This window comes from Eptatretus burgeri, chromosome 13 (assembly GCF_056783735.1).
Source record: "Eptatretus burgeri isolate ZD-2024b chromosome 13, Ebu_testis_v1, whole genome shotgun sequence".
Classification (NCBI taxonomy): domain Eukaryota; kingdom Metazoa; phylum Chordata; class Myxini; order Myxiniformes; family Myxinidae; genus Eptatretus; species Eptatretus burgeri.
This window is the reverse complement of record NC_140973.1, coordinates 31155394-31176193: the sequence shown is the minus strand read 5'-3', so window position 1 is coordinate 31176193 and position 20800 is coordinate 31155394. Positions and strand designations below refer to the sequence as shown.

General features: G+C 37.4%; 1 protein-coding gene across 1 annotated transcript in view; it reads right to left on the bottom strand.

Moving 5' to 3' along the window:
* Positions 1-20800, bottom strand: part of LOC147014179 (uncharacterized) — a 197863-nt gene that overhangs the window by 112406 nt on the left and 64657 nt on the right. The window contains exon 5 of the mRNA XM_085851944.1: positions 281-477. Within this exon, the coding sequence (XP_085708070.1) occupies positions 281-477 (197 nt within the window). The remainder of the gene's footprint in view (positions 1-280; positions 478-20800) is intronic.

The following is a 20800-nucleotide window of genomic DNA, read 5'->3' as shown; positions in this document are numbered from 1 at the left end:
ACAAGGTGCGTGTACCTCTGTTAGCATGTTATGAGACATCAAAAAATATACGTTCTGTTCGGTACACTCTCAATTTAAGACTCTTGCTGTGACATACAGTAGTGTATGTAGGACATGATGAATAAAGAGTTACATCAACCATTCCACCAAAATCTTAAAAACTAAAATTATGAATCAACCATCAGAAAATATTTTTCCAATTGAGCTTTTGCATAACATTTTGATTCTGGTCTGATTATTCATTTTCCCCTTATCTTTATCATTTTTATCTCTTTATAACCTGTAGCTGAACAGGCTGTGTCGCCGAAGGTTGACAGACTCGAGCACCGTCGGTACAGCAGCCGGTGCAGCGCCGCAACTGGACACAGACTGGTCGTACGCTAGCGCCTGGAGCGAGCTGCACTTCCCCAGCGACTCCAACCATAGTCTCCACTGGGCGACAATAACTTCTTGCCAGCACCTCCTCAAAGGGCAACACTGCCACATAAAGAAGGATAAACAGACATGCTTTGGTAAACTACAACACACAAACTATGAGCCGAAATTTGATAAGCAGGTAAACAGAAATTGATGGGATCCATGCTGCATAGACATCTTGCCTAACAAAGCAACAAGATAATTAACAAATATTACGAATGTTCTATTCAAGTCTTGTATTACAGCATTGCAAATTAGACAATTGTTGCAACCTTTAAAATCTGCATGTAAAATGAAAACTTCCAAGGCTGCCAACTACACTTGTTTTGATGACAAAAATAATCAGCTGCATCATTGATACAAATGTACTCCAGAAGCTCATTCCTTGAAACTATCTGAAAACAAACAACAAAATAAAATATAAAGAAAGACCATTGAATAGTTTGCGAAATTTGAGCCTGGTACTCGGATACCAATTGAGGACTGTAAGGCTATGACATCATACAGAGATGACATAATAACTGCACTGAGACAAATTCATTGAAAGGCATACTTTGTTTAACTTGAGATTTTGGACAGAGGAAATTGTTGGACTTTCTCCTGCCCAAAATCTAATCCTAGCCATACCTACCTGTCATATCCCTGATGGGTTGAACCAAAAACAGCCTGTTGCACTTCACAAACATATTGCATACCTATTTGTGAGTCTCAATAAGGCTGTTATTTTTGCTGTTATTATCATGGCTGTGGAAATGTGTGACTCAGCTTGTCACAAGGAAGATAGATGTCAGTGTTGGGACATCTGCCAGTTTATGATAATTACAGTGTGAGACCGCAAGCGTGATACGTTATATCAACAAGAGACATAATGGACCAAGTTCCAGACCAAGACATGTTGTAAGCAAGATACTGTTTAGCAAGTGGTGAAAGACCTGTAAAGAATAGGCCATTATGGTTACTCCATGGCAAATTGGTATTATTGCAAAACTTACTTTAGGACCATTCTGCTGGTTTAGATGATGCCAAGGTTAAGTTTCAGGCTCGGTAAGTTTATACAAATACCCAAACGATCTAAGAGGACTTTTTTCCCAACAGGGGGGCTGTCTGCAAACCTCAATCAAATGGAACACCAAATACTGCATTGGAGTCATCAGAAGGAACCTGAAGAAGCAAAAAGCAAAGATGGGGTCATCAGGTGGAACCTGGATAGGATTCGGGTTTCAGCCGCACCCTCAAACCCATCCAGGTGCAGCCAAGTGAACCTTACAGAAAACTTTCTGCAATAATTCACTTCTCCTAAAGACAGATAGATAAAGAAAAAGAGAAATAAAGAAAAATCAAGAATTAGAATTAATAAAGAGAAATGTGAAAAAGTAGAAATAAATGTGAAAAGAACAAAGAACAAAGATGTCGGGAAGATCCCGGATAGATAGATTTTAGCAGAAACTCCCCAGGCTCAAAAGCAGCAAACAGGTACAAGTTACCAGAGGGTTATCAGCAGGGAAGCACAGTCCACACAGCATCAGGATATGGTACAAACATAATCAAATGGAACAAACACTGCATTGGAGTCATCATAAGTAACCCGAAGAAGCAAAGAGCAAAAAGATCAAACAAAAAAGTGGGTCCACAAAGACATTTGTAAAAAGAGAAACAAAATCTTTCTTTTTTTTCTTGGGTACAAATTTTCATTTAACATAAAAAATTTCTTTTAACCTAAAAGCACCCGAAATGCACAAATAGTTGACAAAAAAGTATGGAAACAGCAATGTAAAGCAATGTAAAGGAAACAGCAATGTAAAGTCACTTAATAGGGCATTGAGCCACCACGTGCGACTCGTATGCACCGTGGCATAGAGTCCACCAGCATCTGGAATTCTGCAGGATGGATGCAACACCATTCTTCTACGAGAAAGTCAATCAACTCACACCTGTTTCATGAAGGTGGAAAATGCTGTCTCAGGCATCGTTTCAGAATATCCCTTAAATGCTCAATTGTGTTCAGATCTGGTGACTGAGAAGGCCATGACGTATGGATACCATTATGCTCATCAAACCATTGGGTGACTACACATGCTCTGTGGATGGGGGCATTGTCATCCTGGAAGCCATCCTGCAACATGGGGTGAAGATGATCACTCAGTACCATTAAGTAGCGATTAGCATTGACCCTTCCTTCTAAGGGAATGATAGCAGCCAAACCATTCTCGGAAAATGTGCCCCACAACTTTATAGAACCACCAGGACCGTTCACTGTTGGAACCAAGCACTTAAGGTTTCAGAATGCTTTTGGTAGGCGCCACACGTGCACTCATCCATTTGACGAGAACATGGTGAAGGATGATTCATCTGACCATGTCACATTTCAGCACTGCTCGGTAATCCATTGCCTGTGTGCTTTGCACCACTGGACTCAGAAACATGCATTACCAGGTGTGATGAGCGGTTTGTGCACTGCAATGCAACTATGGTATCCCGCTCTGTGGAGTTCTCAGTGGACCGTTTTTTTTTTAATGAAACTGGCTGCTTGCACCCCAGGTTGAGATTTACAGTCAACAGTTGCTTGCCTGCTTGATCTTGCACTTCAAATTAATGCAGACATATCACGATCCTGGAGTATGTGCTTCCACACACTGCTGCCTTTTGCTGATGATGTCTTTCCTTCAGTCCAATGCCAACATCACAATAGACACCATTGCTCATGAAACATAAGCAAGTAGAGCTGTCTTTGTCACTGAAGCTCCTGTCAAATGCGGCCCAACAATCCCCCCTCTTTCGAAGTCACTGAGGTCTCCTTTTGCAGCCATGCTAGCCATAATTATAGGCAACCAGGCCGGTGCAGCATTTTTATACATGACCATAAGCATGCTGGGATGTTATTTGCTTAATTAACACATGGGCCACATCTGTATGGAAGCCATTGCTTTCAATGTACTTGGTGTCCCTGTTTACCCAGGTGCTTCCATTTTATTGTCCACAACCTGTATATTTCTTAATTACAGTTCGCCTTCTGAGAGGAAAAGAGCTAATATTACCGCTCTGCATAAAAGGTGCAAAAACAGATCCTTGCAACGAAAGACCAATCAGCCTTCTTCCAATAATCAGCAAGGTTATGGAATCAATCATCACTTCCGACATTAAATCCTTCCTCTTCTCTGATGGCCTGATTTCCAATCATTAATTTGGATTCAGACCAGGTCACTCTACCCTGGATATGCTGCTTCTGCTCTCCCAACAAGGGATGGAGATCCTCAATGCCAGACATGAAATCAGAGCAATCTCCCTGGACATATTGCGTGCTTTCAATACGGTCTGACACCCTGCCCTGCTCACCAAACTCTCTTCCCTTGGTATCCAAGGCAATCTCCACTCTTGGCTTGCAGACTTCCTCTCCTGTCGCAGTCAATTTGTGGCTTTTAATGGACATCTCTCATCCCCTCTTACTGTCCAGGCTGGAGTTCCTCAAGATGGTGTTCTGGGCCCAGTGCTTTTTCTAGTTTTCATCAATGATCTTTCCGACTCTCTGGAAAATTGTCTTTATCTCTTTGCTGATGACTCCACCCTCTGCCATACCATCTGTCATCCCTCAGATCAGCAAGCAGCAGCTTCTTCACTCTCAGCAGATCTGGATAAAAATCACAAGCTGGTCCAACATGTGGAACATGTCTTTCAATCCTGATAAATCTCACACTCTCACTATGTCTCTCCGAAAGGACTGTCTGGAACCCCCCCCCCCCCCCCAATCCACTTTCCCACCAATCTTCTTGAAGAAGTCCTTTCATTCAAACTTTTGGGCCTCACTATCTGCCATGATCTTTACTGGGAAAGCCACATTTCCAAGCTGTCCTCCAAAGTCAGTCGCCGATTGGGCATCCTCCGTCGTGCAAAATTGTTTCTCGGCCCACCTGAGCTCCTGACCACATACAAAGCTTTCAACCACAGCCTGATGGAGGACTGCTCTCTCCCCTCTGAGCTGGTGCTCCTGCCTCTCACCTTTCTCAGCTTCACACAGTGGAAACCGAGGCATTTAAGATCATTGGTATCTCCCGCGATGAAGTTGAGTCTTTGGGTCTCTCACTCTCTCGCCGCAGGCAGGTCGGTGGTCATTCTGTCTTCTACCGTCTCCTCTTCGGCTTCACCCCCCCCCCCACCCCCTTCTCTCTCTGCTATCTCTCCCACCCACATTTCCACAGGGCGCTCAAGGTCCACCAGCAACCCCCACTGCTGGTTAAAGTACCAACATCAAGAATCACTGCTCACCTTCATTCTTTCATTCCTCTTTTTTCCCACCTTTGGAACAAACTCCCACACACTCTTCAATCACTGCTCACCTTCATTCTTTCATTCCTCTTTTTTCCCACCTTTGGAACAAACTCCCACACACTCTTCAATCCCACTCTTCCCTCCAGATCTTCAAAATAGATGTTCACCACCATCTCTTATCTTCCCCCATCCAAAACCATGATCTTTTCTACCCCTGTTAATCCACCCCAAACCCACCTCCTTCATATTCCCTGCTTTCCTTCATGAAAGAACCTGTAGTGTCCATGTTGTTTACCATGTGTACCCTGACCCATCCCTCCCCATGTATCTATTCCGCCCTGTTTTGTGCCTCCCTCTCCCATCATACGTTCATACATTTTATGGGGCTATTGTAACTTCTGAGAGGCATGCACACTCCACTTTGAGCTGTCCACTTTGGGTTTGAATCTTGACACAGCTATAAAGCATCATCATGCTGTTTCACACTCAGGGTGAGACATCACCATGTTCACCAACCATCAGAAAGCCGTTGAGGCAGAGAAGTCGCCCGCCATCAAGCGGGGCATTGGTGGACGTGAAAATTCCCATGGTGCCTTACGGAAGGAGTCGACAAGTTATCGCTGGCACCTCGGCTAAATTCCAATTTCCTACCAGTCGGATGTTAGGCCTGGCTATCTGGTTACGTAAAGAGTTGAGCAAGACCCGTTTCCCCAGACCGACCCCATAAGAAGGTGGGAATCATTGAGGCAGGTATAAGAAAAAAAGGGAGACAATGATAATAGCAACAATGACAATAAGAAAACAAGACATTGCATGAGCATTTTAGATTTTGGTAAACAACCAAATATTAAACTTTGTATTACCAGTTATAACACTGGAGTGACACATGCATAGTGTAGTAGGAAACAGTCGAAAGAGAAAGGGGGGGAGATAAGTGTTGTGAGGAACATATGAGCGTCCCTCATCGCCTTTCAGGAGCCTCAGAAATCATTTCGTCGTCTGGTCGAGGAGGAAGGTGGGCGATCGTTGTGAACGGACCTGGTGCAAGAGAGGAACAGTAGGCAGATTCGCTCATGAAAAGAAGCTGCACGGCAGTTTCTGAGCCCTGGCGTTGAATACCACCACACGAATACCACGTGTACGTTTCCCACACAGAGAGCGGCTCGGCACCTTTTCGGGTGCGGCTTCCCATGCAATTTCGACGATATATCACTTCTGGACCCGAAGCTAAGTGCCAGAATAAAGATGGGACTTTTCTTTTGTATTATCTTTTCCCCTTGTCCGATTTTGTCACTGTGTGTGGAGGCGCCTCAAATAGGAATTTTGGTTATCGCACGTTTCATTATTTCCATGATAAATATTTGATTTTATGCTCATAAACCCCTATTTATGAAAGATTGCTCGTGTGTCTCTTCGTTGTGGGTTTAAATATAAACCCTTGTCCTCCATCCTGGTGAACGCGTCTGGAACGTGCTTTGCCACCCACGTCCCATGCGCTATAATTTCCAAGGATGACATGTTAGCCTCCAAGGTAGAACTGTTCGGCTGTCCATCCAGATCGGTGTCAACCACCCGTCCACAACAATTGGGTTGGGGTAATTGGCTTAACCCCCCTGGACATTACAATATATATATATATATATATATATATATATATATATATATATATATATATATATATATATATATATATATATATATATATATTGTTGTGGTTACCAAATTCGCAAACCACCATTCAGGTCCCTGAGGTGAGATATCTCCGTAAGTATATGTGTAGTTAGGCCCAAACCCGTTGTCTAGTGGGAATACATGTCATTCATGAGTGCTGCGACTCCTCAGGATAGCCGTTTTTCTTTTACTATCTTTATTTTGGACCAACCGCCATGATTACCACCGCCAACCGCGTCTCAACAGTCATCACAACATCAACCACCCACCGCGGCGCCGCTTCACCACAGCAGCCACGACCTTTGCCGTCACACCTCGCAACCGTCGCATCGCCACCGTTCTTGCGCCGCTTGTGGGTACCGGTATTGGACTCGTGCAGGGCGCGCGCCGAACAGCGTGTACAAAACCACGGACTTTCCGCTCCAAAAACGGATCAAAAACGACTCACGCCCACTTTTGTTCCGTCCAATCGGTGAGCGAGGGGCGATTTGGCCCCGCCTCCAGGGCGTTGGAGGGCGGTCGCTATATGCAAATTCATGGATCAAAAAGCATTCACGCCCACTTTTTCTCGGGCCAATGGGGAGCGAGGTGAAAGGTCGAAGGCAGGGGGTCAAAGGCGAAGCCACGGGGCTTATATAAGCGGCTGCGTTCGTCAGAAAAGGGTCGTCGTCGTGTGCGTTGGAGTTGAGTGCAGTTGGGAAGTTCGCAGGAGGAAGAGTTCGGAGTTGGAGTCGGAGCGAAGAGGACGGAGCTGTGGAGAGGCGGCGGCAGCGAAGGCAGACGAGGGGGTGCTCGCGTCGGTGCCGGGAGCTGCACACCAGGGAGGCCGATGGCGCGACCTGGTCGAGGTGGAGACGCTCGTCGCGGGACCCGAGACAGAGTAAAAATCCTCCTTTCCCCGAGCATCAGCAACCCCCTCCTGTTTCCCCCCGCGCTGAGATAGTGCGACCAAGGGGGCCCCCTTCCCACCCCCTACCAGACACTGTCCGCGAGGCCCGCGGAGTTGAGGCACCACCGCCGCTCCGCGTCTCATCACCAGACGGGTAGGCCCGACACGGTCTCGGCCCCAGGCCCGCCTACCCCCTCATCCTGGAGGGTGGTTCTCTTTTCTTTTGCTTTGGGAATGTGTGTTGTCGGCGCCGTCTGTGAAGTAAAATTGTATAAGTGTTGCCGTGTGCTCGCGTAGTCGGTATTAGATCTGCATTGTCGCATTTGCTTTTTGTCTTCTTCTTTTCTATGTGCTTTTGGTGGAATTGTATATGTGTGCTTTCCGTTCATCGCGAATAAATGTGCTTTATGTTGAACTGTTTCCCGCTTCGCTTCGTCATTTCTTTCATTGAATCCTCATCTTGCTTCACGTAAAGGGTTGGTAGTGGGCTGAATACGCCCGATAATTAATCGAACCGTCGAGGCCGACGATAACACCGCTCGGTTATCCCGATAGTACGGAACGGGTCGCTTAAGTGGCCCGTGTCCGAAGTCGACCTGCGGCGAGGTGCTATCGCCCGGTCTACCCTCCGTGTGGGTACTTAGGGAGGTCGAATTTGGCGAGCAGCCCTATCCCACACGGGAGCCGATTGGCTCGATCGCGGTGAGACCGAAAGGTCCACCCGTGACTGGTTCCCGGCGTTAGTCCGAGAGGGTCACGACTGGATTGTCCGTCCGGTGGGCGACGTGCCGCGATTCGAGTTACGTGGCCGTCAGCACGCCGGCGGGCGCGAATCCGTAACAATATATATATATATATATATATATATATATATATATATATATATATATATATATATATATATATATATATATATATATATATATATATATATATATATATATATATATATATATATATATACACAAATATATACATCTTCTTCTTTTGGCTGCTCCCGTTAGGGGTCGCCACAGCGGATCATCCATATGATCCGCATAGTGATTTGGCACATGTTTTACACCGGATGCCCTTCCTGACGCAACCCTGGTCGCCTCTTACGACACAGGGATCTGGTACACCTATTTTAACCGGGGTATACACCGTCCCAGTACACTGGTACTCATTTCGCCGACCTCGGAAGGATGACAGGCTGAGTCAAACCCCTGGTGTTTTACGACTTGGTATATACATATATATATATATAAGTAGTAGGGTAAGAATACTGATTCTGGCTCACTTTTCCCCATGTAAATGAATGGGGGATTTTCAGCGATTTATATTTTTTTTCCTTAAAAATAAACCCCCCTTTTTATCCCAAGGTATATTTATTTGTCTCCCCTTTTAACCTGGAGGTTGAACCTCATTGAATTGAACACCTGGGGGTTGAACAGCTCACTCATTGAACCTATAAAGATTTGTTCATTCTCAAATTCCTTCAATAGTTTAATTTTCTTTGCACAATAATCCCCATCTAAAATATTGACAAACAAAACATTTGAATCTTTATATTTTTGAAGATATCCCTTTTGTGCCATTACGAAATGATAAACTTCTCTTAATGCTCTTGTTTAACCACCTCCTGAGCCACAGGTTATTTTTTAAGCCCCGCCCACTTTTCTTTAAGCCCCGCCCACTTTTGTTAAGCCCCGCCCACTTTCCACAAGGTATTCAATAAGCCCCGCCCACTTTTCTTTAAGCCCCGCCCACTTTTGCTAAGTCCCGCCCACTTTTGCTAAGCTCCGCCCACTTTTCATAAGGTATTTTTTCTAAGCCACGCCCACTTTTCCTAAGCCCCGCCCACTTTTGCTAAGCTCCGCCCACTTTTCATAAGGTATTTTTTCTAAGCCACGCCCACTTTTCCTAAGCCCCGCCCACTTTTGCTAAGCTCCGCCCACTTTTCATAAGGTATTTTTTTCTAAGCCACGCCCACTTTCCCTAAGCTCCGCCTACTTTTGCTAAGCCCCGCCCACTCTTACATCATTTCCAGTTCATCTCTGACTCACAAAGAAATCACTAGAAAATTACAGGATGTTATGGTTTTGAAAAATTTCCCAATGAAGGCTTGCCTAGGCTTGCCCAGGGAATTTCCAAAGGAAACCACACCCACCAGTCTTTCTCTATAAAAGCTTCAAACCCAGGCTCCATTTTAAACATTTGTTTTTGCTGGCAATGGTGTTTTGTGTGCTTGTCTCGAACTCTCTGTCTTCTATGGAACTAAACCTTCAAGTTGATGAACTGGATTCAAACCTCTTATCTATTGAGGTAAGATTTTTTATTTTCCTATTTTCAAACTTTGATTGAAGCATACTCATTTAATAATTAAATAACTTAATTAATACATTATTATTTTCTCTCACAGGAAATTGTGTCTGAAATACGAAATGAAAATACTGCTTTTGCTACAACTTGGGGGAAATTGTTGGCTTGGTTGAAGACCTTGAGTGGGATGACTTTGGTGTTCCTTGGAACTCTCTGTCTTGTATGGAACTAAACCTTCAAGTTGATGAACTGGATTCAAACCTCTTATCTATTGAGGTAAGATTTTTTATTTTCCTATTTTCAAACTTTGATTGAAGCATACTCATTTAATAATTAAATAACTTAATTAATACATTATTATTTTCTCTCACAGGAAATTGTGTCTGAAATACGAAATGAAAATACTGCTTTTGCTACAACTTGGGGCGAAATTGTTGGCTTGGTTGAAGACCTTATGAGCGACCAAGACCCACAGAACGAGTTCGTCCTTGATGACCCAACCAAAGAGTTATACCTTGGAGACCAGCAAAATCCTGAAAAAGAGTTTTACAGCAATAGTACTCATTGTGAGTTATCAAGACAATACCCACTGAACAAGTTATACCTTGATGAGCCAGAATACAAGTTTTACCTTGGAGACTCACAAATTTTGAAAAAATCAGTAAATAAGTTCTGCCTTGATGGTTTAAATAACTACCTTGGAGACTCAGGAAAAGGGTTCTGCCAAGATGGTTCTAAATATGGGGCCTACCTTGGAGACTCACAAATTTTGAAAAAATCAGTAAATGAGTTCTGCCTTGATGGTTTAAATAACTACCTTGGAGACTCAGGAAAAGGGTTCTGCCAAGATGGTTCTAAATATGGGGCCTACCTTGGAGACTCACAAATTTTGAAAAATCAGTAAATGAGTTCTGCCTTGATGGTTTAAATAACTACCTTGGAGACTCAGGAAAAGGGTTCTGCCAAGATGGTTCTAAATATGGGGCCTACCTTGGAGACTCACAAATTTTGAAAAAATCAGTAAATGAGTTATCCTTAAGAGACTTTGTAAGTTGGTTTTACTTTGAATACTTGAAATGTGGGTTCTGGATTGATAACTCACAATGTGATACATATCTTGGAAACTCAACGGGAATGTGGTTATACCTTGAAGACTTGGAAAGTTGGGTTTATGTTGGACACTTGAAACTTTTTTGGGGGCTTTTATTTATTTATTTATTTATTTATTATTATTATTATTTTATTTATTTATATTTTGGAGACTTTTGGAGTTGCTATCACTCTTTGGGATCTAAACCTATCGATGTAGTTCTTTGTCGGATGGTGCTTGATGGGAGCAAGATCAAGAAAGTTCTGGGAAGAAAGTGCAGGCTTACTCCCCCTTTTTACGTCATCAAACCTGAAAGCCTTAAAAGACAGAATTGGAAGAAGAGAAAAAAACAAAAAATATACATTGTTCGTTCTGGGAAGAAAGTGCAGGCTTACTCCCCCTTTCTACGTCATCAAACCTGAAAGCCTTAAAAGACAGAATTGGAAGAAGAAAAAAAAAACGTAAAAATATATATATATATATATATATATAGGTGGAAATCTCATTTTGAAAAAGACATTGTGTTGGGCGAGGATTGAGTTGGGGTTGAGATTTTGAATGTGAGGGTTGGGGTTGAGATTTTGAATGTGAGGGTTGGGACACACACACATACACATCAACAAACAAAAGTTAAGCCTTGACTATTCAGTTGAGGATTCTGTGTTTGGGGTTCACAGATGTAAGAACGTCCACCCCTTGACACACATTATATACTGTTATACACCTCGGACTTGGCCCTCGAGTGTCCACAACGGTGTATAGTAGGAGGGAGTGAAGCGCCAACCTATTGCTCCCATTGCACACACACACACACAAACAAAAGTTAAGCCTTGACTATTCAGTTGAGGATTCTGTGTTTGGGGTTCACAGATCTAAGAACGTCCCCCTTGACACACATTATATACTGTTATACACCTCGGACTTGGCCCTCGAGTGTCCACAAAGGTGTATTATCTGCTTAGTTTTGTCTTTTGTAATTCCTGTGAATAAAATGAACCTAAAATCTCTTCCCCTTCCAAATCATATATTTTATAAGTCCAAGGAACTGTATCTATTACATCAACAATTTTAAAAAGTTCTTTCGTCCATCGTTCAGTAAAACCCTTTTCAAAAAGAAATATTCTAATTGAACACCTAGTCAATGAACAGCTAAAAATCAAGTCAATGAAAAGAAAGAAAGAATCACAATTGAACATCCACTCAATGAACTGTTAATATTCTAATTGAACACCTACTCAATGAACTGTTAATATTCTAATTGAACACCTACTCAATGAACTGTTAATATTCTAATTGAACACCTACTCAATGAACTGTTAATATTCTAATCAATGAAAAGAAAGAAAGAATCCTAATTGAACACCTACTCAATGAACTGTTAATATTCTAATTGAACACCTACCCATCAAGTCAATGAAAAAGAAAGAAAAGAATCAAGATGAACACCTAGTTAATGAACAGAAAGAAAGAATCCATATGAACACCTACCCAATGAAAAAGAAATAATCTAATCAATAAACTGTTATTATTCCAATTGAACACCTAGTTAATGAACTGTTAATATATTCTAATTAAACACCTAGTTAATGTACAGAAAGAATCCATATGAACACCTACTCAATGAAAAAGAAATATTCTAATCAATGTACAGAAAGAAAGAATCCTAATTGAACATCTACTCATCTAATCAATGAAAAGAAAGAAAGAATCACAATTGAACATCTACTCAATAAACTGTTAATATATTCTAATTGAACACCTAATCAATAAACTGTTAATATATTCCAATTGAACACCTAGTTAATGTACAGAAAGAAAGAATCCATATGAACACCTACTCAATGAACAGCTAAAAATCAAGTCAATGAAAAAGAAAGAAAAGAATCAAGATGAACACCTAGTTAATGAACAGAAAGAAAGAATCCATATGAACACCTAGTTAATGTACAGAAAGAAAGAATCCATATGAACACCAAGTCAATGAAAAGAAAGAAAGAATCCTAATTGAACACCTAATCAATAAACTGTTAATATATTCCAATTGAACACCTACTCAATGAACAGAAAGAAAAGAATCAAGATGAACACCTACTAATCAAGTCAATGAAAAGAAAAAAGAATCAAGATGAACACCTACTAATCAAGTCAATGAAAAGAAAAAAAAAGAATCAAGATGAACACCTACTAATCAAGTCAATGAAAAAGAAAGAAAAGAATCAAGATGAACACCTAGTTAATGAACAGCTAAAAATCAAGATGAACACCTAGTTAATGAACAGAAAGAAAGAATCCATATGAACACCTAGTTAATGTACAGAAAGAAAAGAATCAAGATGAACACCTAGTTAATGTACAGAAAGAAAGAATCAAGATGAACACCTAGTTAATGAACAGCTAAAAATCAAGTCAATGAAAAAAGAAAGAAAAGAATCAAGATGAACACCTACTAATCAAGTCAATGAAAAAGAAAGAAAAGAATCAAGATGAACACCTAGTTAATGAACAGAAAGAAAGAATCCATATGAACACCTACTCAATGAAAAGAAAGAAAGAATCCCAATTGAACACCTAGTTAATGAACTGTTAATATATTCTAATTGAACACCTACTCAATGAAAAGAAAGAAAGAATCCTAATTGAACATCTACTCATCTAATCAATGAAAAGAAAGAAAGAATCCTAATTGAACACCAAGTCAATGAAAAAGAAAGAAAGAATCCTAATTGAACACCTACTCAATGAACTGTTAATATTCTAATTGAACACCTACTCATCTAATCAATGAACTGTTAATATATTCTAATTGAACACCTACTCAATGAACTGTTAATATATTCTAATTGAACACCTACTCAATGAACAGAAAGAAAAGAATCAAGATGAACACCTAGTTAATGTACAGAAAGAAATATTCTAATCAATGAACTGTTAATATATTCTAATTGAACACCTACTCATCTAATCAATGAACTGTTAATATATTCTAATTGAACACCTACTCAATGAACTGTTAATATATTCTAATTGAACACCTACTCATCTAATCAATGAACTGTTAATATATTCTAATTGAACACCTACTCATCTACTCGATGAAAAAAAGAAATAATCTAATCAATGAACTGTTAATATATTCTAATTGAACACCTAGTTAATGAACAGAAAGAAAAGAATCAAGATGAACACCTAGTTAATGAACAGCTAAAAATCTAGATGAACACCTACTCAATGAACTGATAATATTCTAATTGAACACCTACTTATCTACTCAATGAAAAAGATATATTCTAATCAATGAACTGTTAATATATTCTAATTGAACACCTACTCAATGAACAGAAAGAAAGAATCACAATTGAACATCTACTTATCTAATCAATGAACTGTTAATATATTCTAATTGAACACCTACTCAATGAACTGTTAATATATTCTAATTGAACACCTACCCATCAAGTCAATGAAAAAGAAAGAAAAGAATCAAGATGAACACCAAGTTAATGTACAGAAAGAAAGAATCCATATGAACACCTTATCAATAAACTGTTAATATATTCTAATTGAACACCTACTCATCTAATCAATGAAAAGAAAGAAAGAATCCTAATTGAACACCTACTTATCTAATCAATGAACTGTTAATATTCTAATTGAACACCTACTCATCAAGTCAATGAAAAAGAAAGAAAAGAATCAAGATGAACACCAAGTTAATGTACAGAAAGAAAAGAATCAAGATGAACACCTACTCAATGAACAGCTAAAAATCAAGATGAACACCTAGTTAATGAACAGCTAAAAATCAAGATGAACACCTAGTTAATGTACAGAAAGAAATATTCTAATCAATGAACTGTTAATATATTCTAATTGAACACCTAGTTAATGAACAGAAAGAAAAGAATCAAGATGAACACCTAGTTAATGTACAGAAAGAAATATTCTAATCAATGAACTGTTAATATATTCTAATTGAACACCTACTCATTTAATCAATGAACTGTTAATATATTCTAATTGAACACCTACTCAATGAAAAAGAAAGAAAAGAATCAAGATGAACACCAAGTCAATGAAAAAGAAAGAAAAGAATCAAGATGAACACCTACTTATCTAATCAATGAAAAGAAAGAAAGAATCCTAATTGAACACCTAATCAATGAACTGTTAATATATTCCAATTGAACACCCACTCAATGAACAGAAAGAAAAGAATCAAGATGAACACCTACTAATCAAGTCAATGAAAAAGAAAGAAAAGAATCAAGATGAACACCTACTCAATGAACAGTTAATATATTCTAATTGAACACCTACTCAATGAACTGTTAATATTCTAATTGAACACCTACTCAATGAACTGTTAATATTCTAATTGAACACCGACTCAATGAAAAGAAAGAAAGAATCCCAATTGAACACCTAGTTAATGAACTGTTAATATATTCTAATTGAACACCTACTCATCTAATCAATGAAAAGAAAGAAAGAATCCTAATTGAACATCTACTCATCTAATCAATAAAAAAGAAAGAAAAGAATCAAGATGAACACCTAGTTAATGAACAGCTAAAAATCAAGATGAACACCTACTCAATGAACAGTTAAAAATCAAGTCAATGAAAAAGAAAGAAAAGAATCAAGATGAACACCTACTCAATAAACAGAAAGAAAGAATCCTAATTGAACACCTAGTTAATGAACAGCTAAAAATCAAGATGAACACCTAATCAATGAACTGTTAATATATTCCAATTGAACACCTACTCAATGAACAGCTAAAAATCTAGATGAACACCTACTCAATGAACAGCTAAAAATCAAGTCAATGAAAAAGAAAGAAAAGAATCAAGATGAACACCTAGTTAATGAACAGCTAAAAATCAAGTCAATGAAAAAGAAAGAAAAGAATCAAGATGAACACCTACTCAATGAAAAAGAAAGAAAGAATCCTAATTGAACACCTAGTTAATGAACAGCTAAAAATCAAGATGAACACCTACTCAATGAACAGCTAAAAATCAAGTCAATGAAAAAGAAAGAAAAGAATCAAGATGAACACCTAGTTAATGAACAGCTAAAAATCAAGATGAACACCTACTCAATGAAAAGAAAGAACCCAATGAATACCTTTCTTTTCCCTCATATCTATTTACTTTTTCTTGTTAAAAAGCTTTTTTCCTAAATAATTCACGTTTTTATCAAGAAAATATAAGCTAAAAATAAAAAGTGAATTCACCAATTTTTTAATTAAAACCAAAAAATTGGTGAATTCACTTTTTATTTTTAGCTTATATTTTCTTGATAAAAACGTGAATTATTTAGGAAAAAAAGCTTTTTTAACAAGAAAAAGTAAATAGATATGAGGGAAAAGAAAGGTATTCATTGGGTTCTTTCTTTTCATTGAGTAGGTGTTCATCTTGATTTTTAGCTGTTCATTAACTAGGTGTTCATCTTGATTCTTTTCTTTCTTTTTCATTGACTTGATTTTTAGCTGTTCATTGAGTAGGTGTTCATCTAGATTTTTACCTGTTCATTAACTAGGTGTTCAATTAGGATTCTTTCTTTCTGTTTATTGAGTAGGTGTTCATCTTGATTCTTTTCTTTCTTTTTCATTGACTTGATTTTTAACTGTTCATTGAGTAGGTGTTCATCTTGATTTTTAGCTGTTCATTAACTAGGTGTTCATCTTGATTCTTTTCTTTCTTTTTTATTGATTAGATGAGTAGATGTTCAATTAGGATTCTTTCTTTCTTTTCATTGATTAGATGAGTAGGTGTTCAATTAGAATATATTAACAGTTCATTAACTAGGTGTTCAATTGGGATTCTTTCTTTCTTTTCATTGAGTAGGTGTTCAATTAGAATATTAACAGTTCATTGAGTAGGTGTTCAATTAGAATATTAACAGTTCATTGAGTAGGTGTTCAATTAGAATATATTAACTGTTCATTGAGTAGGTGTTCATCTTGATTCTTTTCTTTCTTTTTCATTGACTTGATTAGTAGGTGTTCATCTTGATTCTTTTCTTTCTGTTCATTGAGTGGGTGTTCAATTGGAATATATTAACAGTTCATTGATTAGGTGTTCAATTAGGATTCTTTCTTTCTTTTCATTGATTAGATAAGTAGGTGTTCATCTTGATTCTTTTCTTTCTTTTTCATTGACTTGGTGTTCATCTTGATTCTTTTCTTTCTTTTTCATTGAGTAGGTGTTCAATTAGAATATATTAACAGTTCATTGATTAAATGAGTAGGTGTTCAATTAGAATATATTAACAGTTCATTGATTAGAATATTTCTTTCTGTACATTAACTAGGTGTTCATCTTGATTCTTTTCTTTCTGTTCATTAACTAGGTGTTCAATTAGAATATATTAACAGTTCATTGATTAGAATATTTCTTTCTGTACATTAACTAGGTGTTCATCTTGATTTTTAGCTGTTCATTAACTAGGTGTTCATCTTGATTTTTAGCTGTTCATTGAGTAGGTGTTCATCTTGATTCTTTTCTTTCTGTACATTAACTTGGTGTTCATCTTGATTCTTTTCTTTCTTTTTCATTGACTTGATGAGTAGGTGTTCAATTAGAATATTAACAGTTCATTGATTAGATAAGTAGGTGTTCAATTAGGATTCTTTCTTTCTTTTCATTGATTAGATGAGTAGGTGTTCAATTAGAATATATTAACAGTTTATTGATAAGGTGTTCATATGGATTCTTTCTTTCTGTACATTAACTTGGTGTTCATCTTGATTCTTTTCTTTCTTTTTCATTGACTTGATGGGTAGGTGTTCAATTAGAATATATTAACAGTTCATTGAGTAGGTGTTCAATTAGAATATATTAACAGTTCATTGATTAGATAAGTAGATGTTCAATTGTGATTCTTTCTTTCTGTTCATTGAGTAGGTGTTCAATTAGAATATATTAACAGTTCATTGATTAGAATATATCTTTTTCATTGAGTAGATAAGTAGGTGTTCAATTAGAATATTATCAGTTCATTGAGTAGGTGTTCATCTAGATTTTTAGCTGTTCATTAACTAGGTGTTCATCTTGATTCTTTTCTTTCTGTTCATTAACTAGGTGTTCAATTAGAATATATTAACAGTTCATTGATTAGATTATTTCTTTTTTTCATCGAGTAGATGAGTAGGTGTTCAATTAGAATATATTAACAGTTCATTGATTAGATGAGTAGGTGTTCAATTAGAATATATTAACAGTTCATTGAGTAGGTGTTCAATTAGAATATATTAACAGTTCATTGATTAGATGAGTAGGTGTTCAATTAGAATATATTAACAGTTCATTGATTAGAATATTTCTTTCTGTACATTAACTAGGTGTTCATCTTGATTCTTTTCTTTCTGTTCATTGAGTAGGTGTTCAATTAGAATATATTAACAGTTCATTGAGTAGGTGTTCAATTAGAATATATTAACAGTTCATTGATTAGATGAGTAGGTGTTCAATTAGAATATTAACAGTTCATTGAGTAGGTGTTCAATTAGGATTCTTTCTTTCTTTTTCATTGACTTGGTGTTCAATTAGGATTCTTTCTTTCTTTTCATTGATTAGATGAGTAGATGTTCAATTAGGATTCTTTCTTTCTTTTCATTGAGTAGGTGTTCAATTAGAATATATTAACAGTTCATTAACTAGGTGTTCAATTGGGATTCTTTCTTTCTTTTCATTGAGTAGGTGTTCATATGGATTCTTTCTTTCTGTTCATTAACTAGGTGTTCATCTTGATTCTTTTCTTTCTTTTTCATTGACTTGATTAGTAGGTGTTCATCTTGATTCTTTTCTTTCTTTTTTCATTGACTTGATTTTTAGCTGTTCATTAACTAGGTGTTCATCTTGATTCTTTCTTTCTGTACATTAACTAGGTGTTCATCTTGATTCTTTTCTTTCTGTACATTAACTAGGTGTTCATATGGATTCTTTCTTTCTGTTCATTAACTAGGTGTTCATCTTGATTTTTAGCTGTTCATTAACTAGGTGTTCATCTTGATTCTTTTCTTTCTTTTTCATTGACTTGATTAGTAGGTGTTCATCTTGATTCTTTTTTCTTTTCATTGACTTGATTAGTAGGTGTTCATCTTGATTCTTTTTTCTTTTCATTGACTTGATTAGTAGGTGTTCATCTTGATTCTTTTCTTTCTGTTCATTGAGTAGGTGTTCAATTGGAATATATTAACAGTTTATTGATTAGGTGTTCAATTAGGATTCTTTCTTTCTTTTCATTGACTTGGTGTTCATATGGATTCTTTCTTTCTGTACATTAACTAGGTGTTCATATGGATTCTTTCTTTCTGTTCATTAACTAGGTGTTCATCTTGATTCTTTTCTTTCTTTTTCATTGACTTGATTTTTAGCTGTTCATTGAGTAGGTGTTCATATGGATTCTTTCTTTCTGTACATTAACTAGGTGTTCAATTGGAATATATTAACAGTTTATTGATTAGGTGTTCAATTAGAATATATTAACAGTTTATTGAGTAGATGTTCAATTGTGATTCTTTCTTTCTTTTCATTGATTAGATGAGTAGATGTTCAATTAGGATTCTTTCTTTCTGTACATTGATTAGAATATTTCTTTTTCATTGAGTAGGTGTTCATATGGATTCTTTCTGTACATTAACTAGGTGTTTAATTAGAATATATTAACAGTTCATTAACTAGGTGTTCAATTGGAATAATAACAGTTTATTGATTAGATTATTTCTTTTTCATTGGGTAGGTGTTCATATGGATTCTTTCTTTCTGTTCATTAACTAGGTGTTCATCTTGATTCTTTTCTTTCTTTTTCATTGACTTGATGGGTAGGTGTTCAATTAGAATATTAACAGTTCATTGAGTAGGTGTTCAATTAGGATTCTTTCTTTCTTTTCATTGATTAGAATATTAACAGTTCATTGAGTAGGTGTTCAATTAGAATATTAACAGTTCATTGAGTAGGTGTTCAATTAGAATATTAACAGTTCATTGAGTAGGTGTTCAATTAGAATATTAACAGTTCATTGAGTGGATGTTCAATTGTGATTCTTTCTTTCTTTTCATTGACTTGATTTTTAGCTGTTCATTGACTAGGTGTTCAATTAGAATATTTCATTTTGAAAAGGGTTTTACTGAACGATGGACGAAAGAACTTTTTAAAATTGTTGATGTAATAGATACAGTTCCTTGGACTTATAAAATATATGATTTGGAAGGGGAAGAGATTTTAGGTTCATTTTATTCACAGGAATTACAAAAGACAAAACTAAGCAGATAATACACCTTTGTGGACACTCGAGGGCCAAGTCCGAGGTGTATAACAGTATATAATGTGTGTCAAGGGGGACGTTCTTAGATCTGTGAACCCCAAACACAGAATCCTCAACTGAATAGTCAAGGCTTAACTTTTGTTTGTGTGTGTGTGTGTGCAATGGGAGCAATAGGTTGGCGCTTCACTCCCTCCTACTATACACCGTTGTGGACACTCGAGGGCCAAGTCCGAGGTGTATAACAGTATATAATGTGTGTCAAGGGGTGGACGTTCTTACATCTGTGAACCCCAAACACAGAATCCTCAACTGAATAGTCAAGGCTTAACTTTTGTTTGTTGATGTGTATGTGTGTGTGTCCCAACCCTCACATTCAAAATCTCAACCCCAACCCTCACATTCAAAATCTCAACCCCAACTCAATCCTCGCCCAACACAATGTCTTTTTCAAAATGAGATTTCCACCTATATATATATATATATATATTTTTACGTTTTTTTTTTCTTCTTCCAATTCTGTCTTTTAAGGCTTTCAGGTTTGATGACGTAGAAAGGGGGAGTAAGCCTGCACTTTCTTCCCAGAACGAACAATGTATATTTTTTGTTTTTTCTCTTCTTCCAATTCTGTCTTTTAAGGCTTTCAGGTTTGATGACGTAAAAAGGGGGAGTAAGCCTGCACTTTCTTCCCAGAACTTTCTTGATCTTGCTCCCATCAAGCACCATCCGACAAAGAACTACATCGATAGGTTTAGATCCCAAAGAGTGATAGCAACTCCAAAAGTCTCCAAAATATAAATAAATAAAATAATAATAATAATAAATAAATAAATAAATAAATAAAAGCCCCCAAAAAAGTTTCAAGTGTCCAACATAAACCCAACTTTCCAAGTCTTCA